This window comes from Sus scrofa, chromosome 14, assembly GCF_000003025.6.
Source record: "Sus scrofa isolate TJ Tabasco breed Duroc chromosome 14, Sscrofa11.1, whole genome shotgun sequence".
In the NCBI taxonomy this organism is placed as follows: Eukaryota; Metazoa; Chordata; class Mammalia; order Artiodactyla; family Suidae; genus Sus; species Sus scrofa.
Window position 1 is genome coordinate 114,624,655 of NC_010456.5, and position 24,540 is coordinate 114,649,194.

Below are 24,540 nucleotides of genomic sequence, written 5' to 3' on the forward strand. Positions count from 1 at the left end.
CCCAGGGGGTCGCCTTGGGTGCTGGCAGGGTGCTGGGGTGGGGCCTCCACAAGGCTAGGCTCATCTGGGTGTCAGAGTTAAGGCTCAGGACCACATGAGACTTGCCCTATGCTGCACCTCCTCGGATTCCAGGGGTGTGTCCTTATCCCCCTCCTTCAGAATCTGGTGACCAGCGCCGTCCCCACCCCGAGCCAGCCACAAGGCTGCCCCAGAGTCCACATGGGAGAGGCGAGGAGGCATCATCGCCAGCTTCTCTTGCCTGTCACCTGCTGGCTGGGTGACCTCAGGGAGCCACTTCAGCCCTCCTTACAGTCACGGCCTAGCCTACTGCCTGTGGGGGACTAACATGAGGCCTGAGTGACATCGGTCACCCAGCTGGCAGATCTAAGTGCCTGATCTGGGCACCAGGGATGCGGCATGACCAGATCAGGTCCAAGCTCCTGCTCTCCTGGACCAACAACAACGCAGGGTGGAAACAGGTCACCCGGGAGGTGGTGATAAGTTCTGTGAAAAGAGATGAAGCCAGAATGGGGAGAGTCAGTGATGGGGGATTTTAAACTGGAAGGCCAGGGATGGCCTTGCCGGTCAGCTCTTTGAGTCGAGAATGCAAGGAGGGGAGGGACCGGGCTGGGGGCTCTCCTGGGGAGGGGCCAAGTGTTCTAGGCAGAGGGAAGAGCCAGCGCGAAGCCCTGAGGCGGGAACATGGCTGGAAGGTGTAGAAGCGGCAAGCAGGCCAGTGGGGCTGGAGCAGAGCCAGGCAGGAGAGGAGGGAGGTGCCACCTGGGGTGGGGAGGGGGGCAGGGCCTTGGCTCTGAGTGACACGGGAGGCGTGGAGGAGATTGAGCGGAGGGATGACCTGATCTGACGTACATTTAAGAAGGATCGTCCCTTCCCCTGGGTTGAAAAGGGACCACAGAGGGCAAGGGCAGAAGCAGGGAGACCAGTCAGGCCAGAATCCAGGGAGAGATGATGGCGTGGCCCCTCCTGGGGTGGCAGCAGCAGGGGCGGTGAGATGTGGTCAGGGTCTGGGTATATTCCAAAGACAGTGCCACAGGATGTGTGGACAAGTGGGATGGAGGGGTGTGAAGGAGAGATGAATCCAGAATAATGCCTGAGTTTGGGGCCTGAGCTGGGGGCGGGGGGCAGTGCACGAGGGGAGAAGCAACCTTCCTGGGCAACCACATGAGCAGGCGAAACCACCAAGGCCGCCCATGCCAGGCTCACCAACCGTCTATAAAGCACATCTTTCTGTGTGGGGCCGGTGGTCTAGAACAACAGCTAGCAGCTCAGAGGTGGGCCCCGCTCTCTACCCACAGAAGCCAGTGAGCAGCCTGGGATCAAAGCCGAGGGGCCGGGGCCTGCTGCCCACTGCTCCCCAGGCTGGGCTCTTGCAGCCTTGTCTTCCCCTCAAGATGGAAAAGGCTGTGGTCCCCCCGCCCAGCCCCCCGAGAATGCTCAGAGGCCCCGCAGCAGCACACTTGAAAGGGGCCAGGGTTATCTGCAAAATTCCAATTAAATCCACAGGCTTTGATAATTTGATAAGCCCCTCCACAGTCGCCCCAGAGTCAAAATACGCTGCTACTCGATCCTGTGTTTATGTTTCGGGATGGAAGGGGGAGGTGCACGGTGGTCGGGGGACCTGCAAGCAGCCCTGAGAGGGATGGGCTGCAGGAACTTGGCTGACAGAATGTCAGCCTGTCAGCCCAAGTCACCCCTGGGTCTGGGCTCCATGGTGAGCACGGACCTGTCAGGACCTGGAGGCTGAGAGGGGCCAAGGCAGGAAAGCCCTTTGGAACCGTGAGGCTGCGGCTGACCCTGTCTCCTGAGCCCCAGCCAGGCCTGTCTCATGCTGGAGGGGTCCTGCCAAACGAGTTGTGAGTTGGCCCAGGTGGCCGGTGCCACCTCAAGAAAGAGGCAGATGAGCCCCCTTCCCATGGTGACTCAGAGGCCCAATGCTTCCGATTCCTCCCTGCAAAAGCCGGGCTGTGCTCTGCAGAGGCAGGGCACAGGCTGAGCCCCATTCCATTCTGTTCCACAACCTTCCATGAACGAAACTGCTAGGCACTTCTTATGGTGCTGGACCAACAGCACCGGCTGGGTTATCTCAGAACATGTGGTGTCTCCATAAGCCCCCTGGACCGCTCCAGAGATCCTGCATTCTCTCTTTTCAAGGATGGGAGCACAAAAGACAGAGAGCCTGGGCAAATGGTCAGAGAGCATGGAACCTTGAGCTGTGGGCCTGGACCCCAGAGCCTGCCCCACAAAGCCACACCTGCTCCCTCGCCAACACTCAGCGGTCTCGCTGAGCCAGGTTTGCACACTTCCTCGAGCGCCTTCCAGGGAGGGGCAAAAGGCTAACCTAGAGCCATTAATGTGCAGGTCAACAGGTGACATAGGGCCAGCTTACTAAGGTGAGCGGCAGAGAATGGTTTAGAGGCATGAATCAAAGCAGGGTGAGGGGATTTTGTAGCCGGACACCTGCCACTTCACGCACCAGCAACAACCCCTCTCCCCTCCTCTGGGCACATGATCACATATGACTCCAGAGACAGCCCACCTGGGGAGGGGTGTATCTCCTCTCCCCATGAAAGGAGGAAGAACAAGGGGCTCTGAGAGGCCATCACTGCTGGGGACTGGCAGGGCCGGGGGAAGGGGGATGTTGCTGCCGGTCTTAGGAGCCTTCCTCTGCCCTGGGAGAGTGAGGAAGGCTGGGGCAGGGGGCACAGAGAAGGGCAGACAGAGAGGGCACACTGAGAGGTGTCAGGACCATGGTCCTGGTCCCCCTGATTCCTCCCCAAACCAGGGAGGTAGGTGGGAGGAGTGGAAAGAGTATGGGCCTCTGGAGCCAGAAAAATCTGGGTTCAAGTCCTGACTCCATCTGTGCACCTGCTTCCTTATCATAACGTGTGTGGATAAGAATATGTAACTCCCGGTGCAAACCTCTCTCACAGGCCTGACACATAGGAGGTGCAGTGAGATCGATGCTTTTCCCACTGGTGAAAACACATTTGCATCACATTTTGTTGTTTACAAAGCTCTTGCCCAGCCCACAAGGCATCTGAGTTTCCAAGATAATTTTAGAGGTAGCAAGATCAGGGATTAAGCACCATTTCCTTTTCACAGAGGAGAAAGAGAGGAGGCAGGTAGACGAGTGCGGCCAGTAAGTAGCAGAGGTGGGGTGTGAGCTCAACACCATGCATCCCACTCTCTGTGGCTTTCAACAGCTCCACACTGTGAACCACATTGAGATGCGTTTCTGATGGTTCATAGCATTTGCTTATTTCTTAAGCCTGTGGCAGCCAGGAAAAAGATAATGTCTTTTGTTGGACCAGGTCAGCCTCTGAGCTGGATAATGCTTTCCTCATCCAAAGGGCCTAGGCCATGGTAGGCTCTTAGTCTTAAAGGATGGGAAAAAGAGGATTCCTTTGAGCAGGACTGCCATGTACGGGTGTGCAGGTTGCGCACTCTACAACCTCTATGGGCACTGTTCACAGAGAAGCACTGTTCACGACAGCATCCCTGGAGCTGTGCAACACACACCCTTCTCTGCATGTTTTCTCCTCCCCATCACCAGATGGCCCCTTGCCTCCCACCTGTCCCAGACAAGTCCTCTGTACTATTCTTTCCCTTCCCTCTGTACCATCTGCCTCTCTCTCTTGCCCAACCTGGTATTTTAAAAACAGGGAACAGGTGTTTAAGATCTGGGGAACAGATGTATGGAGTGAGAGGATCAGTCAGCATCCCCTTCAGTCCTTTCCCCCAACCTCTCTTCTACCCAGTTCTCTTCCTCGGCTTCCTTCTTCCGCTCATCAGCTCCTGGGTGAAAACTGGATTTTTCTCTCTATTGGGAAGCTACTCTGGGGAGCATAGGTGAGGGTAGTGTTCTGAACAAGAGACGGCAGCCCTTAGGATGGAGTTTGGGCACGTGCGTGAGAAACCAGTATGACCAGGGGGGTCGTCTTGACTAACAGGCTCAGAGTGTCCTGCTTCCAGAAAAGAAAAAAAGGTCTGCTTGGGTCCCCACTTCTCCCTAAGATAGAACATCAGCCAGTTCTGGGCCACTAGGAATCAAAGCTTTGGGTTCAGGTCTCACGCCTATCCCATACCTAACCAGCTGCATGACTTTGGGAACATTCCCCTAATCTCACAGGCCTCAGTTTCCTCCTCTGTAAACAGGGCTACATGAGTTTATTGCAAACGCTACGGGTAAAAGCCATTTGGTAAGCGCTCCGTGTACACCGACTGTTGATTTCCATGATGATCATAGGATCTGTTTCAGCAGCCCAGGACTTCGGGGTCAGTCAGCGGGAGAGGGTCACCTGGGCAGAGTGCCCTCCTGGCCCTATATTTCAGCTGGATGCTTGGCAGCATCAGCAATTTAGAGCACTGACTGCCAACCTTGGGCATCTGAATGGCATGACCATTATATTTTCTGTTATCTGCTCCTGGCAACAGCCTGTGAGCTAAAAAGAGTTTGCAGGAAAACCTGTTCCCCAGATGCAAAGACACTCACACTTGCCAGCCCTGAGGTCAAGAGAAATGAGGAACAAGCCTTGGCAACAGAAGTCTAGGGAACTGCCTTTGGTCCACCTGTGCTTAACCTCGGCGTTGCCGGCTCTGCCTCTACTTGTGTCCCCACATCCCAAGCCCCTCCAGGCTGGCTTCAGCTTTAGCCACACCCCAAGCACGCGGAGAGGCCTGAGCTTCCACTTACTCTTTTGGAGGGTTGACATCCTCTGGCCGGGCCTCAAAGAACCGAAAGACTTCATCACACTGTGAAATATGGGGAGGCAGCCGGACAAGGGCCTGTGGAAAGACAGGAAGAGAGGGCATGAGGCTTGATGAAAGTGGGAACAACAAAGTCAAAAGCAGGGTCACCTTCGACCAACAGTGAAGAGGAAGGCTCAAGGACTGTGCCGAGGAAGACCGTCAACCAGCTACCCACCGAACCACACAACTAATCAATGAATTAAAGAATCAGCTAACTAATGAAAGAACTGTTCATGCATGCATGCATGCATGCATGCATCCATCCATCCCATCAACTAACCAATCAGCCAATTAATGAAGTAACTAACCTGACAACTAATAAAAATAACCCATCAACTATCTAGCTGACAATACAAACAACCATCTAACTTGCCAGTTAACCAATTAAACAATCAGCCAACCAAACAAAAAGAAGTGGGGCATATTAAGCCTTCTGTCTTAGGGCCTTCAGGAACTAATTATTCTGCATGAACCCTGAAAAAATTCTCTCTTGCCCACAGAATAAGTTCAAGATCCTTACCCTGACAATCCAAGGTCTCTTCTTTTTTTTTTTGGTCATTTTAGGGGCACACTTGTAGCATATGGAAGTTCCCAGGCTTGGGGTTGAATCAGAACTGTAGCTGCCAGCCTATGCCACAGCCAGAGCCATGTGGGATCCAAGCCGCATCAGTGACCTATACCACAGTTCATGGCAACTCCAGGTCCTTAATCCACCGAGCGGGGCCAGGTATTGAACCCGCGTCTTCACGGATTCTAGTCAGGTTTGATACTGCTGAGCCACAATGGGAACTCCCAAGGTCTTTTCCTACCAGCCTCATCTTCCACTAGCCACACTCCAGCTGCACCAGATAGTCACACCGCCTAAATATTCGCTGCACAATTATTTAATGATAATATTTAATTATTTAATGATAAGCTGATAATTCTATCAGGGACAACAGGATGCTACGACAGAGCATGGGGAGATTGGGACAGAAGGGGGTTTTAGGAAAGCCTCTTTGAAGCTTAGTTCTGAGGATTGGTAAGAATTAACTGGTCAAGGTGGGGGTGGGGAGCCAAGCATGGTTATTCCAGGAGCTGCATGAAGCTGGTGTGGCCTGAGCTAGCAGCTGAGCTGAGCCTGGAGGGGCAGAATAAGCTGAAGGGTATGCAAAGGCTTCCTAGAAGAGTGGGCATCAGCGAGGCTAGAGGGTGTGCAGGCTTTGGGCAGGCGGAAGGAGGTGGGCCATCCTGTGAGGGAGGGGTGTGGCCAGCTGTGAGCGTGTCTCGGAGGGGGTCAGTGAGCGTGCTGCTGGAGAGTGAAGGTCAGAAGCGGTTAGCTTCCCGCTGGGCACCAGCACATCCTCTACACCTCCCAGCCTGGGGCTGGCCTGGCCCAGAGTGGAGGGGTGGGGGGTACAGGGTGAGGCCGGGTGAAGCCCTGCTTCCTGGCCCCTCCTTGTATGGAGGGAGAGAAGACAATGGAATGATCCTTTAGTACAAATAGACAGGAGAGGTCCCCACCAAGGCAGGGCTGGGGGACAGGGCCAAGGGAACTCTGGGCTAGAGCCAGGAGCAGGAAGAGGAAAACCCTGGGCCACAGGAGTGCGAGGAACTGCTGATAAGGAGGCTCCAGGGCATCAGTCAGCCAGAGGGGAGCCTGTATTGAGCTCGAGCCTCCCCAGGACCCTTTTGCAGGGGCAGCCTCAGGTGCAAAGACCCGACCTGGCAGCAACCCTGTGCCAACCACGCTGCGTCTCCACGAGTGTAGCCACTGGGAACCTCACAATGGTCCTTGTGAGGGCAGATCCCGTTCTCATTACTGAGGAGATAGAGGGTCCAGGAGGTCACGTGGCCTGCCCACAGGTGCAAAAGACCTTGCAGAGGTTAGGCTCCATGAGGACAGAGACTTTAATCTGCTCTGTTGACCACTGTGTCCCCAGGTGCTAGAAGAGTGCCTGGCACTCAGTATGTATTTGTTCAAATGAATGAAAGATTAAGGGTTTGTATGCAGAAGCCCATTGTCCAGTAGTAGTGGGACGTGGTAATGGGGCAAAAAAAGTGTATGTGGTCTTAGGTTGCATCAGCATAAGAATAGTGCCGAGGAAGAGGGACGTGATTGTTTATTTTTTCTCTGAGCTGCTCGGTGACAATTCAAGTGCGGCATTGAGCACGACGGTTTGGCCTTCCTGATGCCAAACCCATACCCAGGCAAGACGGGGCAAGACCTGATCTTTGCAGGTAAGACACACTGTGCAACTCCCAGCTGTCCTCCCAGAGCCTGTGCCTCTCCACAGGGCTCGAACAGACCACAATAACCCCAGGACCAGGCAGGAAACAGAAAAAGAAAGGACATGAACATTCAATGAGCAACCACCTTGTGTCAGGCAGTGTGTCCTAGACCCCTGGTCCTTCCCATCGTTGACAAACATGGAGCTTTTCACACGTGTCCTGGTGGGACAGAGATGAGCCAGACACAGCCCCTGTCCTCATAAGCCCACAGCTGATGAAGTGTCGCCCCACTGTGTCCTGGATGTAAACATCACTGCTTCCATCTACCTAGGGATGCCGAGGCTCTTGGGCGTGAAGCCACAACTGAAGTAAGTGGCAGAATGAGGCCCTGTGGTCAGAATGTAGGATGGGTGGAAATTGCCCCCAGAGTGTTGAAGTTTCCATCTAATACACAGGGTATGTGTGGTTTTCTCTCCCAGAAAGGGTAGAGGAAAGAAAAACTGAAGAAGAGAGAAAGAGAGAGATGGAGTGAGAGACAGAAAGACAGAGATGGGGACAAACAGAGACAGAGACAGAAATGGAGGGAGAGACAGAGACACAGAGAGAGAGACAGAGATGGAGAGAACTCAGAGACAGATGCAGGAAGACTGAGAGAGAGAGGAGGAGAGAGAGAGACAAAGAGAGGCAGAGACAGAGACAGATGGAGGAAAAGAGAGACCGAGACAAAGACAGACAGCTATACAGAGAGATGGAGAGGGACAGAGACAGAGTGAGAAGCAGAAACCAGGCACATTCAGAGAACAAGGGCTCCTGGTGGGAGGCAGCACTTATGGGCCGGGATGGAGGGAAGCTGTACCAGGGACCCAGGCCGTGTGCAGTTGCTGCCAGGGTGACCTCCCAGACAGGCAGAGGGAGGGGAGGCAAGGCAGGCGCCCTCCCAGCTCAGCGTGCTGCCACCCTCCCAGGCCCAGACCTGCGGCCGGGCTGCCCCAGCAGCCGCAGTGAACACAGGGGCTCTTCATGCCGACAGAGCTGGCATCCGGGGGCAGAGGACGCGTGGGCTGGAAGGGCCTCAGACAAAGAGGCCTTTTGGTGGAACCACTGCAGCATCTTTATTTAACAGGGAGCCCTGAGGGGAGCCGCACTGAGGGCTCATCCTGATTTCAGGCTGACAAGAGGCTCTTGGCTCAGAGTAGCTTCCATCAGAGCTGCCGCCAAAGCCCCGCTCTGGCCAAAATCATTTGGCAGGAGAGCTGGGTGCTCAGCAGTCAGTCCCCATGGCCTGGCTGGCGACAACAGCCAGCGTGGGGAACTCCCAAGCCAAGCTGTTCTGGGAGGAGCAGGTAGGGGCCAATACATGGGCGTCTTCAGGGGTATCTCAGGCCTAAAATTCTGCCACTGGACATTCAGGATGGCGTGGTTAAGCCAGGGCCTCGGGGCTAGGGAGATGTGAGTTTGACTTCTAGCTCTACCACTGTCAGGCTGTGTGACCCTGAATGCCTTGCTTGCCCTCTCTGAACTCAGTACAATGGCCCTCATATAGCGCCTACCTATTAGGAAGTTAAGGAGATCATAAATACGAGAACCTAGCACAGTGCCTGGCACTGAGCAAAGAATAAAGTTTAGCTATAGTATTGTCTGAGTTATCATTTTCCTTTAGGTGAAAGCAGTGAGTCATACTAGAAAGAGACTTCAATTCTAGTTCCAATTCCGCCATTCTATACTTGCTACGTGACCTTGGGCAGCTCACCTCACCTCTCCAGTTGCTGTTTCTTCTAGGATAAAAGAGACTACTAGCTTTAGGAGTTCCTTTAATGGCTCAATGGTTAACGAACTGGATTAGGAACCATGAGGATGCGGGTTCTATTCCTGGCCTCGTTGAGTGGGTTAAGGATCCGGCGTTGCCATGAGCTGTTGTGGCATATGTCACAGATGAGGCTTGGATCCTGCGTTGCTGTGGTTGTGGTGTAGGCTGGGAGCTGGAGCTCTGATTCGATTCAGCCCCTAGCCTGGGAGCTTCCATATGCTACAGGTGTGGACCCCCCAAAAAGAGATTAGCTTTATTTAGAATGTCAAACTGTCTCATGGGACACCTGTTTGATAAGATAAAATGACTTCTGTGGTGCATGTGAAATGGTGCCTTGTAGACTCCCATCTTGGTCTTGGTGGGCACCATGTTCATTAGCACAGCAAAGGCTCTGAGAAGTCCTGCAGGAGAACAACCGGTAGAGCCGTGTTCAGGCCAGTATTTGTTAATAAAAACGACATCCTGGGAGATGGACCCATTTAATCATCACATTAACTCAGAGATGGGTATGACTATTATTTCAATTTTATAGAAGAAACTAAAGCAGGGAGAGGTTAAATCATCTCTCAAGGCCACACAACTAGTAAGTAGCAAGATTTTGAGTTAGGTTGTCTGAGTCCAGAGCCTACGCTCTGTGTGATCTGGTATTCTGTACTGCCTCCAGCTTTCCCCACAGGTCTCTGACTGTGGAGCTGGTTTTCCAAACAACTCCTGTTGCCAGCCCATGGAACACAGCTGGGCAAATCCAGGCTAGAAAGCTCCTGAAGTTTCTTTCAGCTCTGACAGTGGAGGGCTCCAGGACTGTCAATAGCACAATCATCAGTGAATTCAGTGTCTAATCTATCACAAGCCTGGTCTTTGCCAGAGCAGCGGTGGCAATGGGAGGGGGGCCCAGGCGGACTGTGCTCAGACTGTCTGCATAGAAATGACCCCCCTCCACGAAGCCCACCATTCTGGGTAATGTCTATCCCAGGACAGAGTGAAGTTCTGCATTGTCAAAGCGACCTGTGGGTGTCCTGCTCTTTCCATAGTATCAAACATTTTCCAGAGTTCCCTTCGTGGCTCAGCGGTTAACGAACCTGACTAGGATCCATGAGGTTGTGGGTTTGATCCCTGGCCTCGCTCAGTAGTTAAGGATTTGTCATTGCCATGAGCTGTGGTGTAGGTTGCAGACGTGGCTCAGATCCCACATTGCTGTGGCTGTGTAGTCTGGCAGCTGTAGCTCCGATTCAACCCCTAGCCTGGGAACTTCCATATGCCTCAGGTGCAGCCCTAAAAAGCAAAAAAAAAACAAAAACAAAAACAAAAAAAAAAACCAAATAATTTTCCTATTTCCAGCTGCATAAGTTTAATTTCTAATCCATGGAAATCTTATAAGTAAAGCCCAGGGAAGTTCCCGTCATGGCGCAGTGGTTACCGAATCCAACTAGGAACCATGGGGTTGTGGGTTCGATCCCTGGCCTTGCTCAGTGGGTTAAGGATCCGGCGTTGCTGTGAGCTGTGGTGTGGGTCGCAGACGCTGCTCAGATCCTGCGTTGCTGTGACTCTGGCGTAGGCTGGTGGCTGCAGCTCTGATTAGACCCCTAGCCTGGGAACCTCCATATGCCATGGGAGCGGCCCTAGAAAAAGGCAAAAAAAGACAAAAAAAAAAAAAAAAAAAAAGCCCAGGGACTCTCGGTAGGGTTGGGGGTATGGTGCAGATGGGGGCAGCTGGAGTCCTGTCCCTTTGGCCCCCACTCCCACCCCTAGGGCTGCTTCTAACCTGCCCTGGACTATTCCTCCTTGGTCAGCATCTAGGAAGCTGGGAGTTCACTGAACTATTACAAATCAGAATATTTCAAACACACGATCCTCTTTTTGAAGGATCTAAGCAGGAAATTCTTTTGAAATGGAAATAGTGCCTATTCGCAATTGCAGTTTAAGCCATGTCACAAGGGGTCCTAGTAATTGGGGCCTCAGGGACATGTCACCCTCCTCGGAGGTTTCTTCTGCTTGTGTTGACCTTGCATCTTGTTATCAGATACAGGCTGGGCTCCCACATGGGGCCTGGCTTCCTGCTTGTTAGAGAAGAAACAGGAGAACAGATGGGCTTCAAGGAGTTCTTGGTCTGAAGAAGGTGGATGCACAGAAATGACTCTGCCACAGAGGGTATGTGCGCAGCACAGAGGCATGCATGGGCTTTCTGGGGAGCAGGCCAGCAGGGCGGTCAGCCTTCCCCGAGGACTGGAGAGGCTTCTGGGAGGGGCATGGTCGGGGCTGAATGCACCCCTAGGAAAGGACGAGCCAGCCAAGGGGCGGAAGGAAGCCTAAGGGAGCCTGGCTCGCTGGGGATGGCTGCACCTCTGCAGACCAGACTGCATGGCTAGGCGGAGAGAGGCGGGAGCTGAGGCCAAAGCAGCACAAGAACAACCCCACAGGGGGTCCAGATGAGCCGCTCCGAGGTTCTTATGGGCAGAGAGGCTCCCCTGAAAGCCTTTATATAGAAAATGAACACAATCAGCTTTATCCCAGGCTACAAATGCTCTTCCCTGAGTCTGTCTGGACCAGAGGAGATGGAGAGATTCTGGATTCCCTCTGAGCACCAGAGCACTCAGGAGGCGTGAGTGCACCAGTCCTGGCTCTCTGCCTTAGAATAAGGGGCATGAGAACAAAGTTACTTTCCCTGTATCTAGAACTGAGCCTGCCAGGGAGCCTTGGTGCTTCTTGAAGGGGTCTGTTTCTATTGAGATATGAACCTTTTTCCTTATTAAGATGAGAGATAGGAGTTCCCACTGTGGTGCAATGAGATGGGCGGCACCTCTGCAGCACTAGGATGCAGGTTCAATCCCCAGTCTAGCACAGTGGGTTAAAGGATCTGGTGCTGCTGCAGCTGTGGGGTAGGTTGAAACTGTGGCTTGGATATGATCCCTGGTCCAGGAATTCTGTATGCCAAGGGCGGTCAAAAAAGGGAAAAAAAGGATGAGAGGTAATGATGGGCTGTGGTGGAAAACTGCCATGATGTGAGGAAGAATACCTGGAATGAAGAACCGTCACCAAGAAATAGCCTCGGTTTTCGAATCTGGGAAGTGGGGCTAAAAATAAATGATACTGGGAGGTGCAGAGGGACGGGAGGGGAGATCCTTGTCCCTTCAAGGCTGACACCCTTGTTGGCCATAGCATCCCTCCCCCAGTCTAACTACAGCAAAGCCCTCATCCCTCCTACAAAGAAAGCCTTCGATCCTGAAAGCATGGACAGCAGAATAAGAGAAGCGAGCTCAGCTTTTTGGGGGAGCAAAAAAATCTAGTTGTACCCACCAGGAAACGGAGACTTGTAAAAATGTCATTACATGACAGAGGGCAGCTGATCACCCTCAAACACTCTCTCGCAACCCCTAGATATTTATTTCATTCCATAGACAAACACTGCAAACATGTATTTCACATGCAGGAATGGGGAGATGGAGTCACCTAGGGGGTAGGTTGTTTGTCTGAGCCCCTAAAGTATAACTCACACTTGTTAGTGAGATGAAAGTCTTTGAATTGTTGAGGCCACAGAAGCATTAAATATTAACCACATAACCATACTGCCCATTAAATTAATTTATGGAGTTAGAGAAATGCCTTCGGAACCCTTCTTCATAGACACTGGCCTTTAAGAGCCACATAAAACAATCACTCGGCTGGCGCTCGGTAAATTTTCCGTGACGCTCACCCAATCTGCACCATATATGTTTAAAATTAACAGAGATTTGGGCTGTGAAATTGCCGTCAGGCAGAGGGATGGGCTGGCCATCAAGGGCAGAGAGCCTGAAGTCTGGGAGGGATAGGGGGGTCAGCCGCACGGTCAGACTTTCCATCTGAGCCCTGGCAGAAGAGCTGGCTACTCTGTGCACATAGCCAGCTTCATAATCTGGGGGGCATCCGAGTCCCCAGCAAATCCCAGACTTGGAGTCTACGCTGTCCAGCAGGTCCACGGAAGATTCTGGCCAGCCAAGCAGAGCTGCATAGGCAGGGCACTGGAAATAAAACTCCACAGGTTCGAAGCACTGTGTCCAAGGACAGGGAAAGATCACGGGGGGCTGGCCACAGAGTGGACTGCACACGGCTCTGACCGTGAAGTTGGCTATGGGGGGCAGTGACGTTGAGTGAAAAACTGGATCTCAGTGGGACAGACTAGACTGCGGGGTGGCAGAGCTGTGAAGTGCAATGCTGAGGGGTAGGGGAGAGGTGGGTGGTGAGCAGGGACCATGACCCAGAGCTGGACTTATCCCTAATGACCATTCCAAGGTCATCCCAAGGTCTCAGACAATCAGACCACAGATCCCAGCTTTCCAGTTCAGCAGAATTAAAGGTCACTTCTGCACTGCCTCGCCCCCTCTGCCATTCTGAGTAAATTACAGCCTGCGAGCTGCCTGGGTGCGTGGTGAACCCATGACATCGCTCCTTATTGCCTGGCTCTGAGGAACGCTCATCTGTGCTAATCAGGTTAGGAGGCCCCTCCTCTTGCAGACCCCACTTAAAGGGCTCCCCAGCCACCAGCGGCACCAGTGGGGCCCCAGAGCCCTCCTCCCAATTCAGGAGTCCTGCTCAAAGCCTGATCCCAGGAGATAAGATGCTATCGGTTTTCTGCTCCAGACGACCCAGGAGACGGCATCTCCACAGAGCCCAACTGCAGATGCCGCGGGCTCCACCGGCTCGGGGGTCATAAATGCCAGCTGCAAGGGGCTTCCTCTGCCCTCTGCCCCTCCTCCACTAGCTTTGCACATTTGTTTAACAGCTTGGGAGAGGAATAAAGAGAGAGAAAAGCTCAGGCTGCAGCCATCAATTTAACTGGAAACAGCAAATGCCCTTTAAAGAGAAAAGTGAATATTGCTCTGAAGAAGAGAAACGTCTAGCTCGAGGAGATGCATCATCCGCATATCCTTTCAAGTTAAGGCAGGAAATGCGACCGAGTACACGCTGCACAGCCCAGAAATTCAAACTGGGTTAATGGAGAGTGTCCCTCTCCCCATAGTCTTGAGAACGATGCTCCTTACTGCCTGGCTCTGAGCATGTTGCCTGTTACTAAATTTAGTAACTTGGTTCTTTTTGGTTTGTTTGTCTCGTTTGACTTTTTTTTAGGGCTACACCCACGGCATATGGATGTTCCCAGGCTAGGGGTCCAATAGGAGCTGTAGCCACCGGCCTACACCACAGCCACAGCATCTCGGGATCCAAGCCGCATCTGCGACCTACACCACAGCTCATAGCAAGGCCAGATCCTCAGCCCACTGAGTGAGGTCAGGGATTGAACCTGCATCCTCATGGATACCAGTTGGGTTCGTTAACCACTGAGCCACGATGGGAACTCTGCCACTTGGTTCTTATTTAAACGTTTTATTTATGATCATGATGATTCCAAATTATAAAATATTTGTGTGGAAAGGGACTTTATGTAACAACTCTATGTAAGGACAAAATATTTTAGAAGTTACAAACACTCTGCTATACAGCCTCCTGCTCAACCCATTTCATGGACCCTATGAGACTGTTATTTTCCCCATTTCACAGGTCAGGAAACTGAGGCTCAGAGAGGCATAGCAATGTGTCAAGGTCATACAGCTAGTAAGTAGGCACTGGGATTTGACCCTAGCTCTTCTTACTACCAGCACTCACAGCAAAACATTATCCTTCGCTTGCTTCTCCTTGAGACTTCTTTTTTTTTTTTTTTGTCTTTTTGCCATTTCTTGGGCCGCTCCTGCGGTATATGGAGGTTCCCAGGCTAGGGGTTGAATTGGAGCTGTAGCTGCGGGCCTACGCCAGAGCCACAGCAACGCGGGATCCGAGCGGCATCTGCGACCTACACCACAGCTCAGGCAACGCCGGATCGTTAACCCACTGAGCAAGGCCAGGGATCAAACCCACAACCTCATGGTTCCTAGTTGGATTCGTTAACCACTGCGCCACAATAGAAACTCCTCCTCGAGACTCTTGAGTCAGACTCCACAATAGTTTTCACTTAACTAGGAAATCCATCTCCATTAAAACCAGTGGTGCCCAGTGGTAACATTTAATTGTTGATGCCTTGTAATAATAATGACAAAAAGCTAGTGTCCACTGAATGCTGTCAGACACTATGTGCTGCTGCCTTTCGCCTGTCAGTTCTTTGCATCCTCAAGACCACCCTCTGTGGAGGTACTGTTCTCCTAGCCCTTGTAAGATGTGGAAGCTGACGCTCCATCAAGTTCAGTAACTGGCCCAAGTTCATGAAGCCAGTCAGGGGTTCAAACCCAGGTCATCTGGAGGCCACGTGCCAAGGCCACTGAAGTGGGAGCCTCTTGTCCTCACCGCAGAGGTCCCAGGTTCTAGACAGAGCAGAGAGACAAACAGGCTTTGCTTCACGACCTTGATGTCACTGTGGTCTGCTCTTTGGCATCGGCTGTTTTATGCACGTATGTGTGTATGTGTGTCTGTGTGGGGGGGCATTTGCATCTATAAAGATGTGTACATGAACATTTGTATCTATTAAGACCTCTGTGAATCAACAAATATGCATTTTGGATACTACTGAACTCGGGACTGACTCCAAAAATGTCCCAAAGGGAATTCAAAGAAAGAGTTCTGTATCCATCAAAACGCCACACACAGAATCCGTTCAGCAGAGGCCCCTTCACCGAGCTCCCCAAAGCCGGTGGAAGTGATTTAAGAGTGTTTTGTAAACATAGACACATCTTAAAAGGAATAGAGGCTTCAGCTGTGAGCCCACAGCCCTCGTGTCCCAGAGGCGGCCTATCACGAGGTGACCCCTCCCCGAGAGACACCCGAACCCACCCCTCTGGCCAGGAAACATCAGGCCTCAGGATGCATACACTACACCACAGCAGAGGACTTTGTACAGACAACCTTCCTTCCCAGACGGACAGACTCTCTGGCAGATGGGCCCCCCTCCCCACCCAGATACACTCTTACCCGGCAGTACTCATCGATGGGCTTCAGCCTCTTCACAGCTACATCCCGGATGTGGCTTCTCCGGAAGAGGATTTTGCCTGGAAGAGAGATGTTTGTGAGCTGAGTGATTCTGGGTAAAGCTGCCATAGGACCTGGCACCCTGGCCTCTCATTCCCCTCTCCCTCAGCTTCTTGGCATCTTAGCTGGTCACCAAGTACCTCCACCTCTGCCCGTTGCCAAGGAAACAAGAGAGGAGTGGTCACCTCTCCCAGGGGGCAGGAGGCGCCCAAGGCTGAGGGCCCAGGACCTCTCGGGCAGAAGAGGATTTCTGGAGGCTGCCATCTTGGCCGAATCACCTCGTCTGGGTGTAATGGCAGGATCCATGCCCGGCGTGGGTGCGGCTCTCAAGTGACCTCACAAATAAATACAAAGGATGGCCCAACCCACACGCTGTGTTTTGTTTTCAGGCCCATCCCTCTTTGAGAAATCGGCTGGCAGGAATTCCCATTCTTAGTTTAGGCGGGTGGCTATTTCCAGGGTAGGCACAGGCCAATACCAGGAGCATGGCTGCCCCAGCCTGACCGTTCTCCAGCCTCTCTGCACACATAGTCTCCAGCCATACAGGCCTTTGCAGCTGGGCTGGCCTTACCCCTCGACAGGTATGGCTCATGGGAAATGCCAGTCCCCACACCTTCCCAGAAGGCTCTTCTGAACTCACCAAATCCAATAACAAGTAGATCAAAGATAGTCCTTTTAGAGTCAGTTACATTTAGAATCTGAACTCCTAGGTCTGATGGTCAAGGCCTAACACAGCTGATGTTTCTGCACCCAGTGTCCATCATTGTCTAGACTTTTTAGAAGGGCCTCCTTGACTGCTGAGCTGGGAGTAGTCGCCTTCTTTTCAAAACACCTGCACAGTTTGACCATTCCTAAGACCCTCACCACATTCTGCTGTGTGTTAGAGATATTTTTGAGCCTCCTTCTGCCAGGGGCCTGACTCATCGCAGGGCCCACGGAGCCCATCATGTGGTGAAGTGTGCATTCACCTTATAGCCGTAACAGGCATCTATTGTTCAAGTCCCCTCTGGAGAGCCTCCCTCCTCCATTCTCATCTGTGAGATTCAAATGGGGCTGACCACACCCCCCGGCAACAATGGTAGGCATGTGACGCAGTCCAGCCACCCAGAGTCACAATGATTGGCTCAGAGATGGGCAGGGGACCTGATCTGGGCCAATGAGACTTCTGCTGATGCCCTCTTCCTCCCCACAGTTTTCTCCCACAGTTGCTGAGCTGGCAGGATGAAAGCCTGGAGCTTCTATTGGCCATCTTTATTACTGCCTGAGAAGGAAACTGACCAAGAGAGGGGATCTGAGCCTGGTACAGGGTAGGTGCTCAATAAATGTTTTCTGGATGATTGAAAAGCAGAACAATGAAACGGTGAAGGACAGATTCCTTTGACCTCATTTGAGCAGCTGGATACAGCCATTCCTGAACCCAAGATCTACCTGGTACTTTTCACTTGTATAAAATAATATAATTAAAAAAAATTAAATCCATTGGAGATGGATTTTTATCACTTGCATTAATGGAGTCCTAAATGAGATGATTCCCATTGCAAGTGAACAAATGTGCCTACTACACATTAATCCATGGCAGCTTCTTCTCTCAAGGTCCAAGTGAAGTTCTAAGCATTGCCTGGGTTTAGGCTGTTCCCCCAGAAGCAGAGCCAGCGATAAAGAAATGAGTACAAGTTGTTTATTTGGGAAGTGATCCTGAGAATTATCAATAGGGGAGTGGGGAAGGAGGGCAGGACAAGGAAGGAAGTATTACCCAGCCAGGGAATCATTGTGGGTGGTGGCAGCTCAGTTCTGTTGGGGAGCTCAGGGGATCATGTAGAACACAGTGTAGAGGTACCCAACTGAGGGCAAGGAGGCTGGGTATTTACCACCAACTCTCTGCTTGTTGGTGAGTGAGTCTGATGTGCTTTCCTGGTGCTTCTGGCCGAACCTGCTCCTAAAGCTAGAACAAAGCCCCCAGTTACGGTGAACAGTCTCTGACAGAGAGAAGGGCAGGGAGAAGGAACTTGTGGGACCCTGGAAGCAGCTACTCTAACCATCCTTGACTTGCTTGTCAACAGCCCTGCTCCAGCCAGATTGTGAAGTATCTAACTCATCAAGTCGCATGTGATGTGTTGCCCACCCTCATCCCGCCACATTCAGCAGGAACCAGGGAGCCTTTCTGCAGCTGCTCCCTCCCCTTGGCATCACAGGCTGCACCCATCACAAGGCTTTGTAAACAGCAGGTACCCAACAGGCACTTGCAGGTCCATGCCCCTCCCTCTCCCAGATGCTCCCTCAAGCTCTCCTTCCTCCCCTTCCCGCAGAAGCCCAGCAAAGGGGCCAAGTGCCCAGCAGAGGGATGACGCTGTACAGCCTGGACAGTGTCATCAAGACAAACGGGCTCCTCCACGTGTTCCTTTTGAAAGGAGATAAAGCATGATTTATCAAGACACGGGAGACGGCCGCCTTTCCTTGGGGGAAGATGTCACAGATTTGGTATTCCTGGCCTCTTCGTATCCTACCCTTTTTTGGTTGCCTGTCGCTCTATTGCCTGTGGGCTCCAGGAGCACGTGTGTGCAGCCAAGGAAATGGTGTGTGAAATAAATGCATGGCAGGAGGAGACCTGCACACTGCACTGACACAATGACAGGAGGCGCGGGCTGGGCTGCTGGGCCTTCTTCCTCAGCCAGTCAGCTGTCAGGAGCTGGAGGCCACCCAGGCCCAGTGACACCAGTAGCCAAGCTGTATCTTGCAGGAATGTGGAGGGCCGGCTAAGAGGTAGAGGCCATAGAAGGTATGGGGGAGGGGCAGGTGGCCGAGACCTGGCTCTGTCCTGTGCTTCTTTCAGAGGAAGACGTGACTTACCCATTCTCCAAAAATAGCGCTCCTGCCCTTTCTCATCCTGTCAGATGAGACAGATGAGTCAATGAGGACAAAGAAGAAAGGAGAGAGATAGGAGACAAACAGGTCCCCCTCCCAGGTCCCCATTTCAAGGCTGAACAAACCTCTGTGTTCAGTATCCTCTGAGCTATACAGATACGGACACAGATAGAAGGTATGGATATATAGATCAGACAGGACCTGATCCAGTTGCAGAGACAGATCTAGCAAAAAATAATTAAGGAACTATTAAGGCCTCCAGAAGTGGAGAAGGTTCTGAGAAGAGAGGGCTGGGGTGGGGGAGATGGAGAGAGGTTTGAGGGTTCCTCCAGCTCCGCACACCATGCCCCTCCAGCCCACCCTCTGCAAGGGAGGCCGCCACATCTCTGGGCTGGACACCTTCCATCCCCTCCACAGGGCTCATGGGTCTCTTGCTCAGGTACAAATTTATAGGAGAATTTCCTTCTTTCTTTCTTTTTTTTTTTTTTTTTTTTTTTTTTTATCCTTTTAGGGCTGCACCCATGGCACAGGGAAGTTCCCAGGCTAGGGATCGAATCGGAGCTACAGCTGCTGGCCTATGCCACAGCCACAGCCACAGCCACATGGGATCCGAGCTGCGTCTGCGACCTACACCATAGCTGACAGCAATGCCAGATCCTTAATTCACTGAGCAAGGCCGGGGATCGAACCCGCATCTTCATGGATAATAGTTGGGATCGTTACCGCTGAGCCCCAACAGGAACTCCAGAGGAGAATTTCTGTACAAGCCATTTCCCAGTTGATTTTTTGGAATCTCAACAGGGCTTCTCTCCTTCCTGCTGAAATCCTGCTGGGAGCAACGTTTCCTTTCCCCTGGCAGCAGGAGTAGGGGAGCGGGGAGAAGAGGGAGGAGGGAAGGTCTGGAAGGGCTCCTACGGTCTGGACTTCTCTGTTAGGAATCCAAACCACACTGTGAAAGCCAAACCGGTGACCATGTTAAAAGGGGAGAGAGAGAAAAAGGAGAAGGAGGAACATCCCCATTAAGGAAACCGGGACCACAGGGCATTAAAGGCCTCTCGTAAATGTAATTCAGCCCGTTTACAGCGAGGCCAGGCGAGGCTCCTGCCAGAGCCTTCAAAGCCATGCACATGCTGCCCCAGAAACATGATAAGCATCACAAGGAAGATTACACAGGGGACACGAGACAGACCTCAGAATTTAACTCATTCCTGAAAGCGAAGAACAGGGCTGTTGAGTTCGACAGGGTCCGAGCATGTCAGCCTGAGCGCTCTGGGCTGGGCTGAGACGGTGGGACCACGAGGAGCAGAGGCCTCAGCTGGAGTCCCAGGTTCAAGTCCTGCCAGGGCCACTGGCTAACTGTATGACCTTCCACAGGGCCTCTGCATTCTTCTCTGGAGACTGAAGGGCTGGACCTCTGGGCTGCTCCCTCTAGAATCCTAAGATGGATTTGGGGGGGGTGGTAGAGTTATTGAGGGGGCAGAGGAAGAGTGGGACAGTGTTAAGTGCCTATTCCATGCCGGGCTAAGAGATTTCCCTTGGGTTCGTTTACTTAATCCTCAACACAACCTTAAAGCAAATTCTCTTTTTATTTTTTTGTCTTTTTAGGGCCGCACCCACGGCACATGGAGGTTCCCAGGCTAGGGATCAAATCGGACCTGTAGCCGCTGACCTATACCACAGCCACAGCAACACCAGATCCGAGCTGCCCCTGCAACCTATACCACAGCTCATGGCAATGCTGGATCCTTAATCCACTGAGCGAGGCTAGGGATCAAACCTGAGTCCTCATGGATACTAATCAGATTTGTTTCCACTGAGCCACAACAAGAACTCCAGCAAATTCTTTTATTATCCTTGCTTTGCCCAGGAGGAGCTGGTGGCTTAGAGAGGTTGAAGGACTTATCCAAAGTCACACAGCTATTAAATGACTGAGTTGGGATTTCAACCAGACAACGAGGGGCACAGAGAAAGCAACACATCTCCAGAGAAGTCTGGGCTCGGATCATGGAAAGCCTTGAGAGCCAGGGTGAGGATTTGCTTCTCTGAGTGATGGGAGCGTGATGAAGGTCTCCCCCACATGACGGAGGTCTGGGAGCAGCTGCCTTGGGGGCTGACAGAGAGTGCAGCAGGCAATCGGGAGATGGGACATGCCACAGTGGGGGAGATACAAGCAGCCCCACCAAGGTCTCCGCTGATCAGGTCAAAGTGAATGAGTGAGTGAATGGATGAGAGAGAAAGGATGAATGGACCAACAAAGCAGGGAAGGAGACCTGACCCATGTCTAGTGGACCTGGGGGGAAAGAGCTCCCGAAACAGCAACGCCCTGCCCTTCAAAGGGGCTTTCCTGCCTCATCCACTCCCACCCTGGCTGAGAGGGGCACCCTCATCCTCACACGCAGGTGGGCCTCACCGGGGGAGGCTGATCTCTGCCCCACCCCCTCAATCTGGACTGACCTTCTCACCACGAGGGTCCAAGCTGGGCTAGGACACACAGGTGGGGAAGGACGTGGAAAGGTCCCCACGCTTGGGTGGCAGAGGTGTTTCTCCCTCCCACGCAGGATACAAAGCACTTATTGAAGCACCTTAGTGGCACCTGATGGACTTAATACTTGGCATTTGCTTCCAGAGAACGAATTATTTCAAGAAGGTGAGAGATGAGGACATGGCTCCTCACTGGTAGGGAGAAGTAGTTAAAGAATCGACGGAAATTTCTGAGAGCAGTTAACCCCCTAGGCTGGCCATGGCCCCCAGGTTCCGCCTTGTGAAATGTGGTGTCCACAGGGATTCCTTAAGCGGGGGGTGGGGACAGGGGCCCAGGAAGAGCAGAAATACCAAACACAGCACCCTAGGTCAACTCTGTCATCCATCCCTGTTTTTTTTTTTTTTTTTTTTTTTTTTGTTTTTTTTTTTTTTGCTTTTAAGGCCTGCACCCTTGGCATATGGAGGTTCCCAGGCTAAAGGTCAAATCGGAGCTACAGCTTCCAGCCTACACCTCAGCCACAGCAACTGAGGATCTGAGCTGCATCTGCAACTTACACCACAGCTCACGGCAACACCGGATCCTTAACCCACTGAGCAAGGCCAGGGATCGAACCCGCGTCCTCATGGATACTAGTCAGATTCATTTCTGCTGCGCCATGACGGGAACTCCATCCATCCCTGTCTTGATGGAGGGCCTGTTCCAGGTGCTGAGAACACCACAGTGAACAAGCCAGATGGGGGACCCTGCTCTCAAGGTGCTTACTTTCTAACTGGGGAGGAGCTGTGCATAGAAGGGCAACAGTATACAATGTGGTATCTAGTAAGGAGTTTCATTACACACACATGTCTCCCCCCACCTTTATACAGAGAATAAAACAGGGTAATGGGAAGTGGTGTGCCTGGGGGATGGGGGAATTCAGCTAGTGGTTGGGGAAGTCTCTGATTTCAGTGGAGACTCTGGGGAGAAGAGCCAGCCACGCAAAGATCTGGGGCAAGAGGGCTCAAACAGAGGCAACCACAGAGCAACGCTGGAAGACGGAAAAGAGGCCATGGAGGAGTCTTAAAGGCTACAGAAAGGAGTCTGGTTTCTGTCAATGCTCCCTTGGGCCTGCCTCCCCCAATCCTCCTCATCCTAAGGCCTTCTCCACGAAGTCTTCCTTGATGCCCACAGTGCCCTCCTTTGCCAGCCTCCTGATCCACTGGCAGCCACCCCACTCTCGCCCTCCCTCCCCTGCTGTTGTGGAGAATATGTCAGGGAGCTGCCACCCTCCGGGGCTTCTCACTTCCCAAAGGGGCCCCCGATGCTCAGGTAGGATCCCCCTCAGCCACCCCAGCCTCCAAGGACACAGATGCTCCCAACCCCCTCCCTTTGGTGCAGCCCAGAGCCTAAAGCATCGCAGAGGCTCGCCCAAGAAACCAGAGACAAAGGATGGCCCGAGGCCCACAGAGCACACGGCACAGAGGCCTTGTTCTGGTTCTTCATGAATGACAGTCCTGCCCGTCTAACTGGATGTGAGGACCAAAAGGAAAGGGGGTGAATGGGGCTCCCAGGGCTGCCACAGCCAAGTATCATGGCCATGGTGGCTCAAAACAGTTCATTCTCTCCCAGTTCTGAGGCCGGAAGTCTGAAATCAAGTGTCATCGGGGCCTGGCTCCCTCTGAAGGCTCCAGGGAACAATTCTTCCTTGACTCTTCCAGCTTCAGGTGGCTTTAGGCACCCCTTGGCTTGTGGCAGCATCGCTGCAATCTGCCTCCGTCTTCTTGTGGCCTTCCCTCCCTATCTGTGCTGCAAATCTCCCTCTGCCTTTCTCTTGTAGGGACCCCTGGCTTTGGGTTTAGTGCCCCCCTAAATTCAGGAGGACCTCATGTCACGATCCTGACTTAGTGACAATGGCAAAGACCCTTTTTCCAAATAAGGTCATATCCACAGGTTCTGGGGCTTAGGGTATGGACATATCTTTTGGGGGCCAGTCTTCACCCACTACAGGGGCTATGGGAGAGCCCAAAGGGCTGACCAAACACCTAGAGGGTCTTGGATTCCTAACTGGATCGCTGTCACCCTGAGGGCCGGACGATTTTCTACACCCCCTCCATCCCCAGCAGTACCTGCCGCAGGGCTGGCCCAGCGTAAGGGAGGGCGGGGGAGTGTCTGGAGAGAGCGGGTCAAGGGTCTCTGTAGCCCGAGGCAGGAGAGACAGGCTGTGAGGACTGGAGAGGTGAGTGAAGGGGGAGAGGGGTTCTCTCTGGCTTTGCAGCTGAGGGGACACCCAGGGGAGAAGAGACACAGTTCCTGAACCATTTAGAGAAAAGGAGATGCGAGGGTTACTAGGTTGCCCCTCCTGCACATCCACTGAAAATGACCTGCGTGTTCATGGAGTGTGCTGTGGTCTGAATGGTTGGCCCCTCAAAATTCACACGTGGAGGGAGTTCCCGTCATGGCTCAGTGGTTAAAGAATCTGACCAGTATCCACGAGGACGCAGGTTCCTTGCTCAGTGGGTTAGGATGTAGGTCAAAGATGCGGCTCGGATCCCATGTGGCTGTGGCTGTGGCTGTGGTGTAGGCTGGCAGATGCAGATCTGATTCGACCCCTAGCCTGGGAACCTCCATATGCCGGGGGTGCAGCCCTAAAAAGACAAAAAAAAAAAAAAATTCATGTGTTGAAATCCCAATGCCCAGTGTGATAGTGAGTAGGAGGTGGGGCCTTGGGGCGGGGATTAGGTCATGAGGGTAGAGCTCTCACGAATGGGATCAGTGCCCCACTGAGCTCCCTAGCCCCTCTGAGACATCTGCCACCTGGAGGTGGGCCCTCCCCTGACAGTGCTGGCACCCTGATCTCCGACGGCCAGCCTCCAGAACTGCGAGACGTACATTTCTGTTGTTCATAAGCCACCCAGGCTGCAGTATGTTGTGACAGCAGCCTGGACAGACTAAGACAGGGTGACAGGACACAGGCAATGCCCTCAGGGAGGAAAAAGGAGTAATGACTCCTCTACTCCCCCAGCTCTGCAGGCTCACGACCTGGAGTGGGTCCTCCTGGGATATGGGGCCAAGGCAGCACACAAACCCTGTGTCCAGCTGCCCAGATCGGGTGCCCAGAACTGTTGTGTTGCTGACAGATTGATGAAGACAGATGCTCTTAAATAAAGAGCCTTGGGCACAGGAGGACCCAGAAAACTTAATGCATGAACCTGCGCACGGCTCTTCCCTCACCATGAGAAACCAAAACAGCCCTCCTGCATTTTCATCCCCCAGCTCCAGGAGGAGCTCCGGTGGGCAGGGACTCAAGCTGCTCCAGTGAGAATCAGCCCAGGACTTTTGTTGGTTTAGAGCAAGGAGCTACCTGGAGGGAACCCTCAGGACCCTCAGAAGACCCTCTCAAAAAAGCAACCATCTGCCAAAAACAAAAAACAAAAAAAACAAAAAA

General features: G+C 52.7%; 1 protein-coding gene across 5 annotated transcripts in view; it reads right to left on the minus strand.

The window, feature by feature from the left end:
• SH3PXD2A (SH3 and PX domains 2A) overlaps positions 1-24,540 on the minus strand; it is a 261,793-nt gene that overhangs the window by 109,196 nt on the left and 128,057 nt on the right. For all 5 annotated transcript variants that reach the window (XM_021072762.1, XM_021072764.1, XM_021072763.1 and 2 more), the window contains 2 exons: positions 15,716-15,792; positions 4,715-4,806 (listed from right to left, as the gene is read on the minus strand). In XM_021072762.1, the coding sequence (XP_020928421.1) occupies positions 4,715-4,806; positions 15,716-15,792 (169 nt within the window). The remainder of the gene's footprint in view (positions 1-4,714; positions 4,807-15,715; positions 15,793-24,540) is intronic.